Source organism: Rhinatrema bivittatum, chromosome 11, assembly GCF_901001135.1.
Source record: "Rhinatrema bivittatum chromosome 11, aRhiBiv1.1, whole genome shotgun sequence".
Lineage (NCBI taxonomy): Eukaryota > Metazoa > Chordata > Amphibia > Gymnophiona > Rhinatrematidae > Rhinatrema > Rhinatrema bivittatum.
Window position 1 is genome coordinate 85,390,017 of NC_042625.1, and position 19,429 is coordinate 85,409,445.

The window sequence follows — 19,429 nt, forward strand, 5'->3', positions numbered from 1 at the left end:
CAGCCTTTCTTCTGCCGGCGCCATTGCTCCTTTCGTCCTATTGTTGCAGGTGGGGCCCGGGAATCCCACCAGTCTGTCTTCTGCCAGCACCGCTGCCATCACCACCTTGCTATGCTCCTCCATTGCTGCCTGCAGGCCTCCCACCGCTCTGGCTGAGCATGGAGATGCCTGCACATGCATAGACAGAGCACAGTGATCACCTGGAGCCCGTAATATTTTGTTTATAAAAGTATGGCCACCACTGAGAGCAGATATGGTTGTGGTGGCTATACTCAAGAATTCTGTGGATCAGCAGATAGACATTTTTTAAATAAGTAAAATAAAGTTATAACTTAGCATTCAGAAGCCTTTAGAAGAGCAGTTAACATAAACAATATTTGTGAATTATAAGAAGTACTTCAGGAACAACTATTAAACTTCTTCTTAGATACTTACAGATATATTTGTTAGCAACATTTTGGGGGAATTGGGTAATACATTTTTGCTGCTTGCCCAGAGCAGTAATGAAATTGCTATTCTTCATGCAGCTATATTGTAAACTAATTAAGTTACCTTTTAATACTGCCTAATCTTTTTCATAAATCATATGCCAAAATTAAAGAAATCCCTCTAAAATGTGGGGGCCAATTGGCTGACTACTAATGAAATGAGATCAAATTAATTTTCACACTTATCTGAATTGATGATCAGATCACCTTTAAAACATCTGGAGATGGCCATATGGCTACAAGAATTGATGCAAACAGAAGTCTACTAGCCGTCTTGCTTATTTTCACAGCTCAACAACACTTGTTTAGTTTCAATTTAAATGTTGAAATGAAAATTGTTTGTATTGTCAGGCTACATCTATTGAAAACATTTACAAAACTGCTGTTTGGTCACCTATGCACACTGATATCCCACTATTATCTGAACAGCATGCCCCAAGAAGAGAGTAACTTTGAACAAGCAGTCCTGCATTGCCTGTTCAGCTAGTTGTCCACTAGCTGAGCTGTTTTAGGTATTGCTTTGCTTACAGTTTGGAAATTCCCATGCATTATATCTAATTTGTGCCTGCTTGTTGATGGAGAAAACAAGTGTACTTACCTGTAGACAGAGTTCTCTGTAGAAAGCAGGTTTAATTAGCCATACTCAGTACCTGCCTGCCTCCCTGGAAGGTAGACTACTTCACTAAAGCTTAAGTTCTGGAAGAGACTGAGGGGTCTAAAGGCAGTTGTGTGTGTGTGTGTGTGTGTGTGTGTGTGTGTGTGTGTGTGCAGAAACTCTTGCGCATGCTCAGTAAAACCTTTTGTGTCACCCATACATTATGGCTAATTCAAGCTGTCTACAGAGAATCATGTTTACAGCTAAGCAAATTTGCATTCACTGCAATTGGCTAACGAATGAAAACTGCTGTTGTCCTCCTGACTTAGTGGTTTCCTAGTGTCTGTCAGTCCTCTGCTTTTCCTCATATTTCTTTTGTGGTGCTAGAATTGATTGAATTTGAAAATGGGATCCTCTTGTACCTTTTAAAATGATATTCATAATCTGGTCTTAAATATTTAAATCCCTTCAATCTTTCACGTTATGTTTAAGATCTCATTCTCGACATTCTGGAAAGAGCAGAAGTCACAGTGCAAGTAGCAAAAGCAGTCACTCAAAGAGTCAATCAAGGTCCAGGTAAGTGTGCATATATTTGTTTAAAGCTCACAGAAATTATTCAGTATTGGTAGAATGTATTTCCTTATGCACAAATCCAGCAGGAAAACCCAGAAATCTGTATTAAAGATGCAGCTACTTAGCCAGTTTTGAAGAAGTTGATTCAGTAAAATATAGCACAAACTGTAAAGAATCCAGTTTTCTACAGAATGTTATGGCTTCGGTTCAGGCAGAGTGTGAGGAACACCACCCCCAGAGTGGCGCAGGACAGCATGACAAGGCTGGAGCGGAGGCATGGACAGGAAAAAACTAAGTCAGAACACGGAAATACAGGCCCGAAGGCAGCAATACATTAAGGCCCTGAGGGGCAAGACCAGGAAAAGCTTAGCTTGGCCACAAGGCAGGGCAAGAGGCAAGAAGGCCCAAAGGGCACAAGGCAAGGAAAAGGGTCAAAAGTAAACAGCATAAGCACTGGAAAGTCAGATGCAAAGCATTGATGAGGAAGGCAAAGAGAGAATTTGAAAAGAAGCTTGCCATGGAAACAAAAACTCATAATAAACTTTTTCAGATACATTAGAGGTAAAAAGCCTGCGAGGGAGACAGTTGGACCATTAGATGACCAAGGAGTAAAAGGAGCACTTAGGGTGACAAAGCCATAGCAGAGAGACTAAATGAATTATTTGCTTCAATATTCACTGAGGAAGATATGAGATATACCCATGCCAGAAATGATATTCAAAGGTGATGAGTCAGTGGAACTGAAACAAATTTCAGTGAACCTGGAAGATGTACTAGGGCAAATTGACAAACTAAATAGTAGCAAATCACCTGGACCAGATGGTATACATCCCAGAGTGCTGAAAGAACTGAGAAATGAAATTGCAGACCTGCTATTGGAAATTTGTAAACTATCATTAACCTGAAGACTGGAAAGTTACCAATGTAGTGCCAAATTTTAAAAAGGGATCAAGGGGTGATCCAGGAAACTACAGACCAGTGACTCTGTAGGCCAGATTGACAAACTAAAGAGTAGCAAATCACCTGGACCGGATGGTATGCATCCTAGGGTTCTGAAGGAACTCAAAAATGAAATTTCTGATCTATTAGTTAAAATTTGTAACCTATCATTAAAATCATCCATTGTACCTGAAGACTGGAGGGTGGCCAATGTAACCCCAATATTTAAAAAAGGCTCCAGGGGCGATCCGGGTAATTATAGACCAGTGAGCCTGACTTCAGTGCCGGGAAAAATAGTGGAAACTATTCTCAAGATCAAAATTGTAGAGCATATAGAAAGACATGATTTAATGGGACACAGTCAACATGGATTTACCCAAGGGAAGTCTTGCCTAACAAATCTGCTTCATTTTTTTGAAGGGGTTAATAAACATGTGGATAAAGGTGAACCGGTAGATGTAGTATATTTGGATTTTCAGAAGGCGTTTGACAAAGTCCCTCATGAGAGGCTTCTACGAAAACTAAAAAGTCATGGGATAAGAGGCGATGTCCTTTCGTGGATTACAAACTGGTTAAAAGACAGGAAACACAGAGTAGGATTAAATGGTCAATATTCTCAGTGGAAAAGGGTAAACAGTGGAGTACCTCAGGGATCTGTATTGGGACCGGTGCTTTTCAATATATATATAAATGATCTGGAAAGGAATACAACGAATGAGGGTATCAAATTTTGCGGATGATACAAAATTATTCAGAGTAGTTAAATCACAGGCAGACTGTGATACATTACAGGAGGACCTTGCAAGACTGGAAGATTGGGCATCCAAATGACAGATGAAATTTAATGTGGACAAGTGCAAGGTGTTGCACATAGGGAAAAATAACCCTTGCTGTAGTTACACGATGTTAGGTTCCATATTAGGAGCTACCACCCAGGAAAAAGATCTAGGCATCATAGTGGATAATACTTTAAAATCGTCGGCTCAGTGTGCTGCAGCAGTCAAAAAAGCAAATAGAATGTTAGGAATTATTAGGAAGGGAATGGTTAATAGAACAGAAAATGTCATAATGCCTCTGTATCGCTCCATGGTGAGACCACACCTTGAATACTGTGTACAATTCTGGTCGCCGCATCTCAAAAAAGATATAGTTGCGATGGAGAAGGTACAGAGAAGGGCAACCAAAATGATAAGGGGGATGGAACTGCTCCCCTATGAGGAAAGGCTGAAGAGGTTAGGGCTGTTCAGCTTGGAGAAGAGACGGCTGAGGGGGGATATGATAGAGGTCTTTAAGATCATGAGAGGTCTTGAACGAGTAGATGTGACTCGGTTATTTACACTTTCGAATAATAGAAGGACTAGGGGGCATTCCATGAAGCTAGCAAGTAACACATTTAAGACTAATCGGAGAAAATTCTTTTTCACTCAATGCATAATAAAGCTCTGGAATTTGTTGCCAGAGAAGGTAGTTAGTGTAGCTGAGTTCAAAAAAGGTTTGGATAAGTTCTTGGAGCAGAAGTCCATTAATGGCTATTAATCAATTATACTTAGGGAATAGCCCCTGCTATTAATTGCATCAGTAGCATGGGTTCTTCTTAGTGTTTGGGTAATTGCCAGGTTCTTGTGGCCTGGTTTTTGGCCTCTGTTGGAAACAGGATGCTGGGCTTGATGGACCCTTGGTCTGTCCCAGCATGGCAATTTCTTATGTTCTTACATCTGTGCCAGGAAAAAAATGGTAGAAACTATCATAAAGAATAAAATTGCTGAACATATAGATAAGCATAGTTTAATGGGACAAAGCCAACATGGATTCTCTGTACGTACCCGGATCAGACCAGACTCCTGGGTTTTGCCTCCCCTCCAGCAGATGGAGACAGAGAAAGTTCCGACAGACTCTGCCTTATATGCCAAGGTGCCACCCACAGTCTGCCAGTATTACTGTCTCCAGCAGATGGTGGAGGTGAAAAACTCAGTCTATACTAGCTATTTAAAAAAAAAAAAAAAAAAAAGGGGACAATAGAAAGAAGTTAGGCTTTTATTTAAAGTTATTTAAAAAAAAAAAAAAAAAGTTGCTTCGTCGGGAGGAGAGCATCCTTCAGTCTCCTGGGGGGTGGGCAGGTCCTGAGGGGACCATCCCCCCTGGTGTGCACACCGGCTGTGGCTAAGGGTCGAGGGCCCTTCTTTTGCCACTAGTGCACCAGAGCTTGGGGTGATACTAGGGAGCCCGGATCACTCACCCAAATGGGACCGCCTCAGAACCAGGACTGCGGGCTACGAGACAAGTTTGACATAAAAAAAAAAAAAAATTCAAAGAAGGTGGTTTTCTCTTTGTCGGGGCTCTCCCTTTCCTTCTCTGCCGCGGCAGTTTGGGAGCGGGGGAGTTTTCGTTCTTTTATTTCATAGTTTTAAATTTTTCTCTTTTCCTCACTCATGCCACGCAGGGCGGCGTGTCGAGTGTGTGGCTCCGCTCTCATGCGCCTCTCAAGGGATGGGCTATGTTCAGCCTGCATACCTGGAGGCGAGGGGACCTCCGAGGCCCCCGAGAGGGTTGTTCTTAGGGTCGGTCTGTTTCACTGGGCTTTGCATCCTTGCTGGCTGCTTCACCCAGGCCGTTCCCACTGAGCGCGGGAACCGGCGCCATTTTGAGCTCCTTCTCCAAGGCAGCTCAGCTAGCGGAGGGGATGGGGAATCCTCCGCCTCCGCTGTCGCCTCAGCAGCCTGCTCCGCAGCCTAAGCCGCCTTTCATAACAGCCTTAAATACACGGGGAGATTCCAGACACTGATTCTGACGATTCTTCCTCAGCATTTACCTCAGACTTTGTTTTATTAATGCATAAGGCCTTTAAGTAAGGCCCGGAAGGCCAGTAAAAGCACGCAGCTTTTACTGGCCTTCCGGGCCAGTAAAAGCTGCGTGCTTTTACTGGCCTGGAATTTCTCTGTGCCACTCTCTCAGGCTAAGAAGCGGCCCCAGTCTGAGGGACAGGGGGGGGGTCCTCCAAATCTAAGTGTCCCTTATGGACTATAACGCCGCAGGAGGATTCGGACACGTCCTCAGCTACAGTAGATCTGGATGGTCAGGATATTCCAGCCCAGTCCCCGAGGGGGGTAGAGGGTGACGGGGACCAACAGCAAAGTGCTGTGTGAGAGTCCCATGCCGTCGAGGGGGGTGACCCTAAAGTCGTCTGCCTGTTCCGAAAAGAGGAACTTTGCCCTCTCATTCCCGCCATTTTGGGGGAATTAGGGATAGAGGCGGCCCCGGACAAACCCTGTTTGGGGTCTATGGATCCTGTCTTATTGGGCCTGAGGGGGTCCTCCTACATCCTTCCATATCCATTTTTCAGCTACGGACCTCCTGTTTAGAGAATAGGACACCCCAGATTTGGGGTTGAAGGCTACAAAGGCAATGGACAAGCTTTATCCTCTGCCGGAGGAGGCTTTGGAGATTCTTCGGGTGCCGAAGGTGGATGCAACAGTGTCCGCAGTCACAAAGAAGACTACTATTCCAGTCACAGGGTCCACAGCTCTCAAAGATCTGCAGGATCGAAAGCTAGAGCTACAGCTTAAGAAGATATTTGAGGTCTCTGCGCTGGGAGTCCAAGCGGCGATGTGTAGCAATTTTGGTTTGAGAGCCGGGCTTCACTGGGTGCAACAGCTGCAGGCCAATGAATCTCTGTCTGAAGAAGAAGGTCGTCGGGCAGGGCGCCTCGAGGCGGTGGTGGCTTATAGTGCGGATGCCCTTTACGACCTTTTACGGACGTCCGCGCAATCCATGGTCTCCGTTGTCTCGGCCCGTTGATTATTGTGGTTACGAAACTGGTCTGTGGATGTGTCTTCAAAATCCCATTTGGGGTCTCTCCCTTTTTAAGGGCAAGCTGCTCTTTGGCAAAGAACTGGAGGATATGATTCAGTCTTTGTGCGAGAATAAGGTCTATCAGCTGCCAGAAGACAGACCTCTGTCAAGAGGATCTTTTTCTTCTAGATCCTGCTTTCGTGGGGATCTAGTGCCTCGAATGCCCACGTCGTCCTTTCAGCAAAATGCTGCCAGGCCGCAATCATGGTCTCAGTCCTTTCGGGACGATGTTTTGGTAGACCCGGGACCTCCCAGTCTCTACCCCAGGTGGAAAATCTTCACAATGATGGGCAGCCGGTCCCCTCCTTGGTTCCAGTAGTCGGGGGCAGACTGTCTTTGTTTTTCGAGGAGTGGACCAAGATCACTTCGGACCAGTGGGTTCTATCTGTGATAAAACACGGCTATGCTCTAGATTTTGCACGCCGTCCACACCAACAGTTTCTGAACTCCCCATGCGGGTACGCCACAAAGTGCCGGGCGGTAAAGCAGACCTTGCAGCGCCTTCTCGATCTCAGCGCAATTGTATCGGTTCCCCAGTCGGCTCAACGTCGAGGGCTATTTATTTCATCGTGCCAAAAAAAAGGGGTCTTTCCGGCCCATTCTTGATTTAAAGTGGGTCAATTAGTGTCTTCGCATTCCACGCTTCTGCCTGGAGACGTTGCAGTCCGTCATTGCTTCAGTTCGACCAGGGGAGTTTCTTGCATCTCTGGATCTGACGGAGGCGTATTTACACATCGGGATCCGGGTGGATCATCAGAAGTTTCTGAGGTTTTCTGTCCTGGGTCACACTACCAGTTTCAAGCTCTGCCCTTTCGGCCTTGCTACAGCCCCCAGGACGTTTACCAAGACAATGGTAGTGGTGGCGGCACAGCTACGCAGAGAAGGGGTTGTTAGTGCATCCGTACTTGGACGATTGGCTAATTCGGGCAAAGTCGAAAGAGCTTTGTCAGCTAGCAAATCAACGTGTACTGTAGTTGTTGAATACGCTCGGCTGGGTGGTAAACTTGGCCAAGAATCATCTAGTCCCCTCCCGATCCTTGGAATTTTTGGGGGCTTTGTTCGGCAAATTCATTAGGGGAGAATTTGCCTAACATCCGACCGTATGGTCAAATTGCAAGGGCAAGTGCGAGCGTTAGTCTCCAAGCATCCTCCGAAGGTTTGGGATTACTTGCAGGTTCTAGATTCCATGACTCTGGAACTGGTTCCGTGGGCTTTCACTCACATGCGTCCTTTGCAATCAGCATTGCTCTCCCGTTGGAATCCTGTTTCCGAACAATTCCATCGGCCCCTGCCATTGACGGAGTCCGCTCAGCCCAGTCTGGGTTGGTGGCTAGTCTGTGACAATTTGACCCGGGGAGTTCCCTTGGCTGTGCCCAACTGGACAGTGGTCACCATGGATGCCAGCCTTTCCGGTTGGGGAGCAGTTTGTCTGCGGAAATCGGTGCAGAGGCTGTGGTCACCAGAGGAGGCTCGATGGTCTCTCAATCGCCTGGAGACCAGAGCGGTGCGACTGGGGTTACAGGCCTTCCTCCCGCTAGTCAAGGGGAAGTCGATCAGGGTGCTGTCCAACAATGCAACCACAGTGGCTTACATCAATCGCCAGGGAGGTACCAAGAGCCGGCCAGTGGCGGCAGAGGCTCGACTGTTAATCAGCTGGGCGGAGCAGAATCTGCTCAGCATAGCCGCATCGCACATAGCTGGGGTCAACAACGTTCACACGGATTTTCTAAGGTGGCATCGTCTCGATCCCAGAGAGTGGGAGCTGGCAGACAAAGCTTTTCAACTCATCTGCGACAGGTGGAGAACACCTTGCATGGATCTGATGGCAATGTTCAAAAATGCCAAGGCCCCGCAGGGACATGGGAGCAGAAGGAGTGGATGCTCTAGTTCTTCCCTGGCCGACGACAGTACTGCTTTACGTCTTCCCTCTTTGGCCTCTAATCGGCAAGGTCCTCAGATGGGTAGAAACACACTCGTCCAAAGTGATCCTTGTGGCTCCCGAGTGGCTGCGTCGACCGTGGTTTGCGGATCTGGTCAATCTGGCGGTAGCAGGTCCTCTGCGGTTCCCGTGTCTTCTGAATCTTCTTCATCAGGGGCCCGTATGTTTCGACCAGGTCGATTGCTTCTGTCTAGCGGCATGGCTTTTGAGAGGCAGCGTCTAAAAGGCAAAGGCTATTCCGATGTGGTGGTAGCTACTCTTTTGAGATCACGTAAGCCTTCAACTTCCCTGTCTTACGTAGAGTCTGAAAGGTCTTTGAGTTGTGGGGTGTCGCCTAGGAGGTTGTGCCCACCTGGGCGTCTGTATCTGATATCTTGTGCTTCTTTCAGGTGGGATTAGTTTAAAGAATTATTGTGCAGTTCCTTGAGGGTGCAGGTGGAAGCTCTGGGTTGTTTACGCGGTTCCATTCATGGAATGCCATTGGCTGCGCATCCTGATGTGTCTCGCTTCCTTAGGGGGGGCGAAACATTTACACCCTCCGATAAGTCAGCCATGTCCGTCCTGGAATCTAAATTTGGTCCTTTCCGCTTTGTGCGCAGCGCCATTTGAACCATTGAAAAGGTCAATGCTAAAGGACCTTACTTTGAAAGTGGTGTTTCTGGTGGCGATTTCCTTGGCTCGTAGAGTGTCCGAGCTTCAGGCCTTGTCCTGCCGGGAGCCTTTCTTGCGGATTTCAGATTCTGGTGTATCCTTGTGAACGGTTTCTTCTTTTCTTCCAAAGGTGGTTTCCGCTTTTCATTTGAATCGGTGGAGCTCCCATCCTTTTCAGACCTGGACAGGTCAGATCCACTTTCTAAGGACTTAAAGTTGGATGTGCGCAGGACTTTACTCCATTATCTGGAAATTACCAATGATTTTCGGGTCTCCGATCAACTTTTTGTTCTCTGGAGCGGTCCGAAAAGAGGTGATATGGCATCTAAGACCACGATAGCCCGGTGGCTCAAGCAGGCGATAAATTCCGCATATTTGCTATGGGGTAGGCCCTTACCAATAGGTCTGCGAGCGCATTCTACAAGTTCTCAAGCGGCTTCCTGGGCTGAATGTTTTCAGATTTCACCGCAGGAGATTTGTAGAGCAGCTACATGGAAATCCTTGCATACCTTTTGTGAGACATTACAGGCTGGATGTCCAGGCACCAGGTGCGGGGAATTTTGGAGAAGGTCTGCTCAGAGCGGGCCTCTCCGGATCCCATCCCAGGTGAGAGAAGCTCTGGTACATCCCAGGAGACTGGACTGATCCGGGTACGTACAGGGAAAAGAAAATTAGTTCTTACCTGATAATTTTTGTTCCTGTAGTACCACGGATCAGTCCAGAGTCCCGCCCGCTTCGCCTAGAGGTAATGGAGAGTGCGCTTGTTCAGTATTTGTCTTTTCCTTCGGGTCTGTAGATTAACCTTGTTTACCCTGGTTAATGAACTTGGTTCGCAGTTGAGGTTAGTGATCCCGTTTTGAGTTCTGATTCCTGTATATAGTTAGTTTGGTTTTGTACCATTCTGCTTTGACAATAAGTAATACTGGCATACTGTGGGTGGCACCTTGGCATATAGAGTCTGTCAGAACTTTCTCTGTCTCCAGCTGCTGGAGGGGAGGCAAAACCCAGGAGTCTGGACTGATCCATGGTACTACAGGAATTGAAATTATCAGGTAACTAATTTTCTTTTTAGCCAAGGGAAGTCTTGCCTTACAAATCTGTTACATTTTTTTTGAAGGCATAAATAAACATGGATAAAGGTGAACCAGTTGATATAGTGGTTCTGGATTTCTAGAAAGCATTTGACTGCTACCCGCATGACAGACTTCTTAGGAAATTAGAAAGTCATGGGATAGGGGGTAGTGTCCTATTGTGGATTGCCAGCTGGTTAAAAGATAGAAAACAGAGTAGGGCTAAATGGTAAATTTTCACAGTGAAAAAAGGTGAATAATGGAGTGCCTGTTCTGGGAACAATGCTTTTTAATATTTATAAATGACCTGGAAATGGGAACAAGTGAGGTGATCAGATTTGCTGATGTTAAATTATTCAAAGTTATCAAATCACAAGAGGATTGTGAGAAATTGCAAGAGGACATTGCAAAACTGGGAGACTGGACATGCAAATGGCAAATGAAATGTATTGTAGACAAGTGGAAAGTGATACACTTAAGGAAGAGTAACCCAAATTATAGTTACAAAATGCAAGGTTCCACATTAGGAGTCTCCATTCAGGAAAAGGATCCAAGTATCATCGTTGAAAATATGTTGAAATCTTCTGCTCAGTGTGCAGCAGCAGCAGCCAAGAAAGCAAATAGAATGCTAGGGATTATTAGGAAATGAATGTAGAATAAAACAGAGAATTTCAAAATGCTTCTGTATCGCTCCATGGTGCGACCTCATCCTGAGTATTGTGTTCAGTTCTGGTCACCATATCTCAAGAACGACATAGTAGAATTAGAAAAGTTACAGAGAAGGGCAACCAAGATGATAAAGGGGATGGAACAATACCCCTATAAAGAAAGGCTAAAGAAGTTAGGACTCTTCAGCTTGGAGAAGAGATGGTTGAGGGGAGATATGATAGAGGTCTATAAAATAAGAATGAAATGAGTAAACGTTAATCAGTTGTTTACTCTTTTGAAAAGTACAAAGACCAGGGGACACAAAATGAAGTTACTGGGTAATACATTTAAAAACAATAAGAGAAAACATTTGTTTTACTCGACACAAGCTCTGGAATTTGTTGCTAAAGGATGTGATGAAAGCTATTAGTATAGCTGTTTAAAAAAAAAAAGGTTTGGACAAGTTCCTAAAGGAAAAGTTTATTAACAATTAAGGGAGAGTTTCAGAAATCCACTGCTTATTCTTGGGATAAGCAGTTTGGAATCTATCTACCCCTTGGGATCCTGCCAGGTACTTGTGACCTGTCTTGGCCACTGTTGGAAACAGGATACTGGTCTGACCCAGTATGGCAAGTCTTATGTTCTTATAGTGGTCAACTTGCCAGTAGTGCTGGCAGTTACCCTATAATAGTGGTATTCACTCTGAGCTCTCAAAGTTTTTAGGATATCCCTAATGAATCTGCAAGAGAGATTTGCATTCACCACTACCTCCATTGAATGCAAATTTATTTCCTGCATATTCATTAGGGATATCCATAAATCCTGAGTTGTTTGTGGCTCTTGAGGGCTAGGAGTTAATACCACTTATCTAGAGTGAGCTGTATTTTGTTCGTTTGAACATTTACATTTACATTTTACATTATTTGGATTTATCAACCGCCTAACACTGAGGCCTAGGCGGTGAACAAGTTTACATACATAATATAATAAACACAAAAGTATAATAAAACATAAAAGGAAGATAAAATCAATAACATAATAACAAACCGATTTGAGTAAAAAGCTTAAATATGCTAAAAACAGAACTGACAACATTAAAATAAATAATAACCATGTTAAAATGAATAGGCAAGTAGAGTCACAAACATTAACTGTAGGCCAGATTAAATAAAAACATTTTAATCTGTTTTCTGAACATCTTAATTGTCACATTGCCTAATATTTATTTGAAAAGAATTCCATAAAGTTGGTGCAGCGATGGAAAAGGCACATTTGTGAGTAATGTGAAGCCTAGCTTGTTTGAGAGATGGAATTTCCAAAAGGCCTTGCTGTGAGGAGCGCAATAATCGGGTGGGTCGCTAGAATTTAAGAATTGCATTGGCCCAATGACAGGTTTAGTCATTGAGAAGTTTGTAAATGACCATAGTAGGTCACTGCGATACTCAGACTATATTTGAGAGAAAATGAAATACTGAAGTTCTGTGCATGAAAATTTGTCCTAGGAGAGCTGGAAAGCAAGGCATACACTGATGTATAATAAGAGAAGATATAAAAAGGTCTAGACATGCATTACATTAGCAAGAAGATGGTAAAAGCATACTCATGCAGGGACCATACAACTGCCACAAGAAGACTGGCTAATATTGAGTAAGTTTTACAAAAACTCCATTAAATATGTAAATCAAGTAGTAAGCACGATGTACAATCTTGGACTTGTAGTGAATTTCAAAAGGTCCAAGTCAATAGCCAGAATATTCAGGACAAGACTGGATTTGGTCAAAGAAAAGGCCTAGCTTCCCTTATAAAGAGCAAACACAATAAGGGTGTTATCGCAATGTTTGCAAACAGATGGACTACAGCCACAGAAATACATGAGTTTTGGGACATATGGCTTAAACAGTGAAAGTTATGCTCCTAGCAAGGTTCAAGATGAGACATGTCCAATGGCACCTAAAAAAAAAATAAAATTAGAATCAACATGTCCAGTCACTCACAAGTTACTGATAAGAGAACTACTAGACTCGTTAACGTGGTGGACAAACACAAATTTGGGGACAAAGCATACATTCCTTACAAATACAAAAAATATTGACAATGGATGTGTCAAACCAGTTTTGAGGAGGGCATATTGACTCCATATGCAGACAAGGACTTTGGACAAACCAAGAGTTAGTGGTTCACATTGATATTTTAGAAATGAGTGAGCTACAATGGCCTCCAAATGTTTGGAAGGGAATGGTTAATAAAACGGAAAATGTCATAATGCCTCTGTATCGCTCCATGGTGAGACCGCACCTTGAATACTGTGTACAGTTCTGGTCACCGCATCTCAAAAAGGATATAGTTGCGATGGAGAAGGTACAGAGAAGGGCAACCAGAATGATAAAGGGGATGGAACAGTTCCCCTATGAGGAAAGGCTGAAGAGGTTAGGGCTTTTCAGCTTGGAGAAGAGATGACTGAGGGGGGATATGATAGAGGTCTTTAAGATCAAGAGAGGTCTTGAACAAGTAGATATGAATCTGGTATTTACACTTTCGGATATTAGAAGGACTAGGGGGCATCCATGAAGTTAGCAAGTAGCACATTTAAGACTAATCAGAGAAAGTCCTTTTTCACTCAACGCACAATAAAGCTCTGGAATTTGTTGCCAGAGGATGTGGTTAGTGTAGCTGGGTTCAAAAAAGGTTTGGATAAGTTCTTGGAGAAGTCCATATGCTATTAATCAAGTTTACTTAGGGAATAGCCACTGCTATTAATTGCATCAGTAGCATGGGATCTTCTTGGTGTTTGGGTAATTGCCAAGTTCTTGTGGCCTGGTTTGGCCTCTGTTGGAAACAGGATGCTGGGCTTGATGGACCCTTGGTCTGACCCAGCATGGCAATTTCTTATGTTCTTATGTTGCTTGAAGAACAAAACTGTTCAAATTCAGACAATCAGATTGCAATGTTTTGTATCAACAAATGAAGAACAGGCTCCTTCCAACTTGCGAGGAAGCGTTGAGGATTTGGACGTTGATAACGAAAAGGAGAATGCAGATCTCAGTTATTTATCTCCCAGGAAAAGATAATACCCTAGCAGACTGAGCTGTTAACTTTATCCAGAACACTTTACAGCACCTCTTCAAGCTCTGGGGAATACCGATCATAGACCTTTTTGCATCGCCATTCAGTCACAAACACCAGTATTTTTCCAAGAGACTGACCAACAAAGTGCTGCTGATGGATGCCTTTATCATTCCATGAAGTGAAAGCCTACTATATGTGTTCCCATGGAGTCCTTTAATATAAAAAATTATTCTCAAATTGAGGAAAGTCAAAGGAAGAATGATTTTATTTAGCCCTATTTTGGCCACGTCAAAATTTGGTTCCTGTGGCTACACAGATTTGCAGTAGCTCCATCTGTTAGATTGTCCTTTAATATCAAACCTCCTGACTCATTACAGAGGGAACAGTTCTCCATCCCAACCTCCAGTTTCTTAACACTAAAAGCCTGGATATTGACAGTTGCTTACTTCTGTTCTAGAGCATTTTTTCCTCTTTAAAAAGTTTCCTTGTTAAGAAATAAGGGAGAGTATGGAGGGAAAAACAAGATGGTCATACGCTGAGTTGCTTGATTCAAAGATCTCCCTTGCTTTCCTGCCGTAATAGTAGCTTAGAATTTAGATTTTCAATTTGTAAAAGGAAAACCCATACTTACCCAGAGGTATTGGCAATACTGCCACCACTGATAGGCCCTGTGATGATCCTCCAATAAGCTCCATGGAAAGATGGCTAGATGGATCCGCAGACTCTTACTCCACCTGGCAAACAGAGACCATGTCTTGGGATTCTCGCATGTGGAGCTCCCTGCGGTGGGGCACTGAGTGCAGTGAGCAGTATCCCTTTTGATAGAAGTCCTACTTCTGTGTTGAATTCATCTTGCCCAACCTTCCTCTGAAGAGATACTGAGCTTTCAATTATTAGGACCTCCTTTTATTACCTTGGATGTAATAGGGGAAGCCATTATGAAACTGTCCTCCTAATTGAATCAGTTTACAATTCAACAACAAGGGTTTTCTTCAGAGTTAAAAGATATTCAACAACAGACCTCAGCACTATCTCAGAAAGTGGAAGTTTGATTCTAATTTGATTACTTTGCAAGATTCTGTAGGGTTTGTTTCCAAAGGCCATCTTTCTTCAAATATGGTCCGTAAGCAGAATATTCGGATTGAACATTTTCCTAGGAAGCACTTAGTTTCTCCCATGGAAATGTTGAGAGTATTTTTTGGAGGTGTTTAAAGTACCAGAAAATCTTATACTTCCTATTTCAGGAGTCTATTTGCCATCTTTCAAAAAAAGCACCACAGGAGGGTGCTTTGTCTCGTGTCCATGGATAAGTTAGATTTAAATTCTTTCTTGGAAAAATCTGCTGAGGAAGAGATTCGGCCTTCAACCCTCTTTGGGCTCAAGAGACACTTTTCTTAAGTCGCTTTCATAAAATGGATACTTTTTTTTGCTTTGAGTATGTGTAACACTGGATGGAAAAGTGAACCCTTGGCACTGGTGTGATTGGCGCTGTCTAGCGGGCAAATGCACTAGGCTCACTAACAGCTTTCACTGAAACCTTTGGGCAGAATTGTCTGGGGCTTGAGTCCTTGAGTTCTGGCAGCCGGCAAGTATTAGGTGGGTCCCTAGGGTATCCAGGAGGGTGAGCATCCAAGTCCAGGCAATAGTCAGGGCAGGTAGCAGACAGCAGAGACTAGTAACAGACCAGAGGTCTGGCAAGTGGAAGACAGCAGACATGAGAAGCAGGCCAGAGGTCTGGGCAGGTGGCAGACAAGGTCGAAATCCAAAACAGAGATCAGGATCCAGGGAGTCAAGCCAAAGGTGAGAACAAGAAGACGAGGTGCGAGGGGACAGGACAATGGATGAAACAGGGCACAAACAAGGCAAGGGAAAAACAGGACAAGCAGGAGGTAAGGCACTGGAACATGATGCACACCAGGGGACTTGTTGCTGAGGCATTGGGGAGATGTCCAGATTAGCCTTAAATAGTTGAGGATCTCTGTCCTCAAGAGGTGCCACAGGGATTTTCCTGTCATGGCCCCCTTAAGAGCTGGCACGTCAGGCACGTGCCTTAGGGGAAGGTTAAAGGCGGCATGACTGTGTTCCTGCCATGCGTGTGTTGGGGGCCTGTCAGCTGCGGTGGGGGTGAGTATGGTGGCTTGCGGGGCCAACTGTGAGCCGCGGATCATAATATATATATATTTCCAAACATTGCAAAAGTGATCCAAGCCAAGAGGAAGCCAATTTTTTTACTAAGACCTATTTTGGCTTACATTTGCGTGTAAACGTGTGGTAAAATTGGGGGGAAAAAAGTGTTTTTTATGATCCTTCTCAGCTTGTCACCTTTTTAAATGAGACAATTTCAGATGAATGTTGTCCTGCCCTTGGACCCAGGAGCCACCTCTTCTCCAATTATGGACGGACACTAGATAGCTTAATGGATGTCCATCTCAACATTCAACCTTTCTTCTTTTTGGCTTTGTAGAGCATTTTCCTCTGATCCTGGGACTGTTCCCTCCCCTCCCCCGAATTTGTGGACTGGTAGGAAATGAGGATTTATTTCCTCTTTTGTTTGTGATTAAAACCCTTGTCATTCTCAATAAGTATTTGTTTGGATGAAATTTGAAATATTACAAATAAAAAAATTAGAAATAAAACAACTTCAATGTTGAAAGCTGCCCCAAGAAGTGAATGAAATTGTACTCGCAGCAAGAAAACCAACCACGAGAAAATTATGTAACTATAAATGGAAGAGATTTAGTCATCAGTACCTGACATGAAAAACACCACCACCGCAACGGGAACTCCATACAGTGCTCCAGCACTTAATAAAGGTACCATATGAACTGATGGCAAAAGCAGACTTTAAATTTTGTGACCTGGAAAACATTCTTTCTCATTGCTTTATCTTTGGCCAGGAGAGTAGGCAAACTATGAGTTCTTTTAACTTACCCTCCATGCACCCATATATTTAAAAATCAGGTAATATTATGTACTCATCCCGAGTTTCTACCAGAATTAGTATCCCAGTTTCATTTAAACCAAATGATTTTGTTACCAACAATTTTTCTGAAACCACATCCAACACCAAAGGAAGCTTGTCACACACTGTATTGCAAAAGGGCATTTTTTTTTTTTATCTAGAGAACTAAATCACATACCTTAAGTAATAGAGAAATTTATCCATTATATCTGTTTCGGCAGGTACACACATATCTCATCGGTTTTCTAGTAGATACGAGAAAATTGATAATATTCATGTATCTCATTATTAAAAATACACATACACACTAGATATTTGCTAGATGTGCTAGATATTTGGCGAGGTACACACGTATCTGTCGAAACAGGTGTGACAAATGCCCATCCCAAAAGATAAACAACAATTTATAGCTTTCGACAAAAATAAGAAGGGAAACTCAGTAACTAAACACATTGTCTGGATAGCTTTCCCAAATGTGTATATCATGTTACAAAACGCAGAACTATCAGATCCTGCACTCGATAAAGACACACCAGCTGAGAGCTGTTGCCACTATATTAGCCCTTCTGACCTCTGTACAGGACATCTGCAAAGCAGCTGCATGGTCAATATACACATTTGCTCAGCACTATTGTTTGGAGCAAGAGTCTTGTGCAGACACTAAATTTAGACAGTGTGTGCTCAGTAACATTCTGAAATGAACAGCCAACTTCCCACTCAATAGCCACAAGTTGTTGTCAAAAGAAAAATAATAAAGCAACCCTTAACTGAGGAGGCCTATTATTTGTAGTTTGGTTATGCTTGTCCATAGAGCAAGCAAAGTTGCTTACTTGTGATAGGTGTTCTCTATGGACAGTAGAACATACAGCTACACAATCCCTACCTCCCCCCCCCCCCCCCCCCCAGGAAATTGAAGACTGACTAGAGAATAGACTGAAGGGGAGGGCATGCAGGGGCGTTAGCATGGGAACTCTCGTGCATCCCCAGAAGATACACACAGAACTTTCTGGACTAGGAGAAAGTAAGGGGCTGACTTGGTGGCCATCAGAAGATTTCATCCATCTTGTGTGGCTTTTCTTTTCTCCTTGGAGAACACCTGTACAGGTAAGCGACTTTGCTATCATTAGTCTTTATTTCATCATAGTATTGATTTCACCAACACTGGTGTACTTGGTTATTATTAATAGTTTGTGATTGACTGGTACTATATTTGGGACTATATAGTTTGTTACAGCTGGTTTGGAATATCAATGGGTGATATTTTCATTTTTCATTAGAAGTAGTTCTCATATGGACTTTAATGCATTTGGAGTAACTTTTGCTAACTTTCTGTTATACAAGCAGCAGGTGAAGGGGTAAAAAATGAACTTCATAGCACTTGATTATTACAGACAGCCAGTTAATGTTTTGGTCCCACTACTTGTGTTTTTCAGGTCTAGATCACAGTCTAGAAGCAAAAGCCGCAGCCGAAGCAAGAGTCATAGCAAAAAGGTGAAGAAGAGCCGGAGCACAAGTAAAGAAAACAAAAGCAGGAGCCGCAGTGAGAGCTTGGAGAAGGAAGAGAGCCAAAGTAAAGAGAATATAGAGGAAAATATTGAAAACAAAGAGAATGACGAGAGCACAGAGTAGGAGTTCCAGCCAGGAGAAGAGCCAACATAGGGAGGATAGCAATGGCAGAAGTAAAAGTAACAGCAAGGATAGGGGAGAAGAGAAGAGCAAAAGTAGAAGCAGAAGCAAAGAGGAAAACAGCAGTAAAGTTAGAAGCAAAAGCAGAGAGCATAGGAACCGCAGAAGCAGGAGTAAAAGTAAGGACAAGAGAAAGGGAAGGAAAAGGAGCAGAGAGGAAAGCAGAAGTAGAAGCAGAAGCCATAGCAAGAAAGAGAAGAGCAAAGGCATAGCAAACGAGAGAAATCACACAGGAAGAAGGAGGAAATCAAGGAACCTTCCAAGTCTAGATCAAGGTCTGCTTCCAAAGAGGAAGAACCATTGCAACAAGAATTGGATCAGATAGAGGTGAAAAGTGAGAGGGAGGAACAGATGGGAAGTCGGGAATCCCGCTCACGGTCCAGATCCAACCCTAAGTCCCAAACCAATGAGAAATCCGAATCCCGCTCACGGTCCAGATCCAACCCTAAGTCCCAAACCAATGAGAAATCCGAATCTCGCTCACGGTCCAGAATCCAACCCTAAGTCCCAAACCAATGAGAAATCCGAATCCCGCTCACGGTCCAGATCCAACCCTAAGTCCCAAACCAATGAGAAATCCGAATCTCGCTCACGGTCCAGATCCAACCCTAAGTCCCAAACCAATGAGAAATCCGAATCCCGCTCACGGTCCAGATCCAACCCTAAGTCCCAAACCAATGAGAAATCCGAATCTCGCTCACGGTCCAGATCCAACCCTAAGTCCCAAACCAATGAGAAATCTGAATCCCGCTCACGATCCAGATCTAACCCCAGGTCTCCAGCTAAAGAGAAATCTGAATCCCGCTCACGGTCCAGATCTAACCCCAGGTCTCCAGCTAAAGAGAAATCTGAATCCCGCTCACGGTCCAGGTCCATCCCCAGGTCTCCAGCTAAAGAGAAATCTGAATCCCACTCACGGTCCAGATCTAACCCCAGGTCTCCAGCTAAAGAGAAATCTGAATC

The 19,429-nt window shown here is 43.8% G+C and overlaps 1 protein-coding gene across 1 annotated transcript in view; it reads left to right on the forward strand.

Annotated features, from left to right (window-relative positions):
• SRSF4 (serine and arginine rich splicing factor 4) overlaps positions 1–18,934 on the forward strand; it is a 72,878-nt gene extending 53,944 nt beyond the window's left edge. The window contains 3 exon segments of the mRNA XM_029570912.1: positions 1,576–1,659; positions 18,214–18,391; positions 18,393–18,934. Coding sequence (XP_029426772.1) covers positions 1,576–1,659; positions 18,214–18,391; positions 18,393–18,791 — 661 coding nt within the window. The 3' untranslated portion in view covers positions 18,792–18,934.
• The last annotated feature ends 495 nt before the right edge of the window (positions 18,935–19,429 follow it).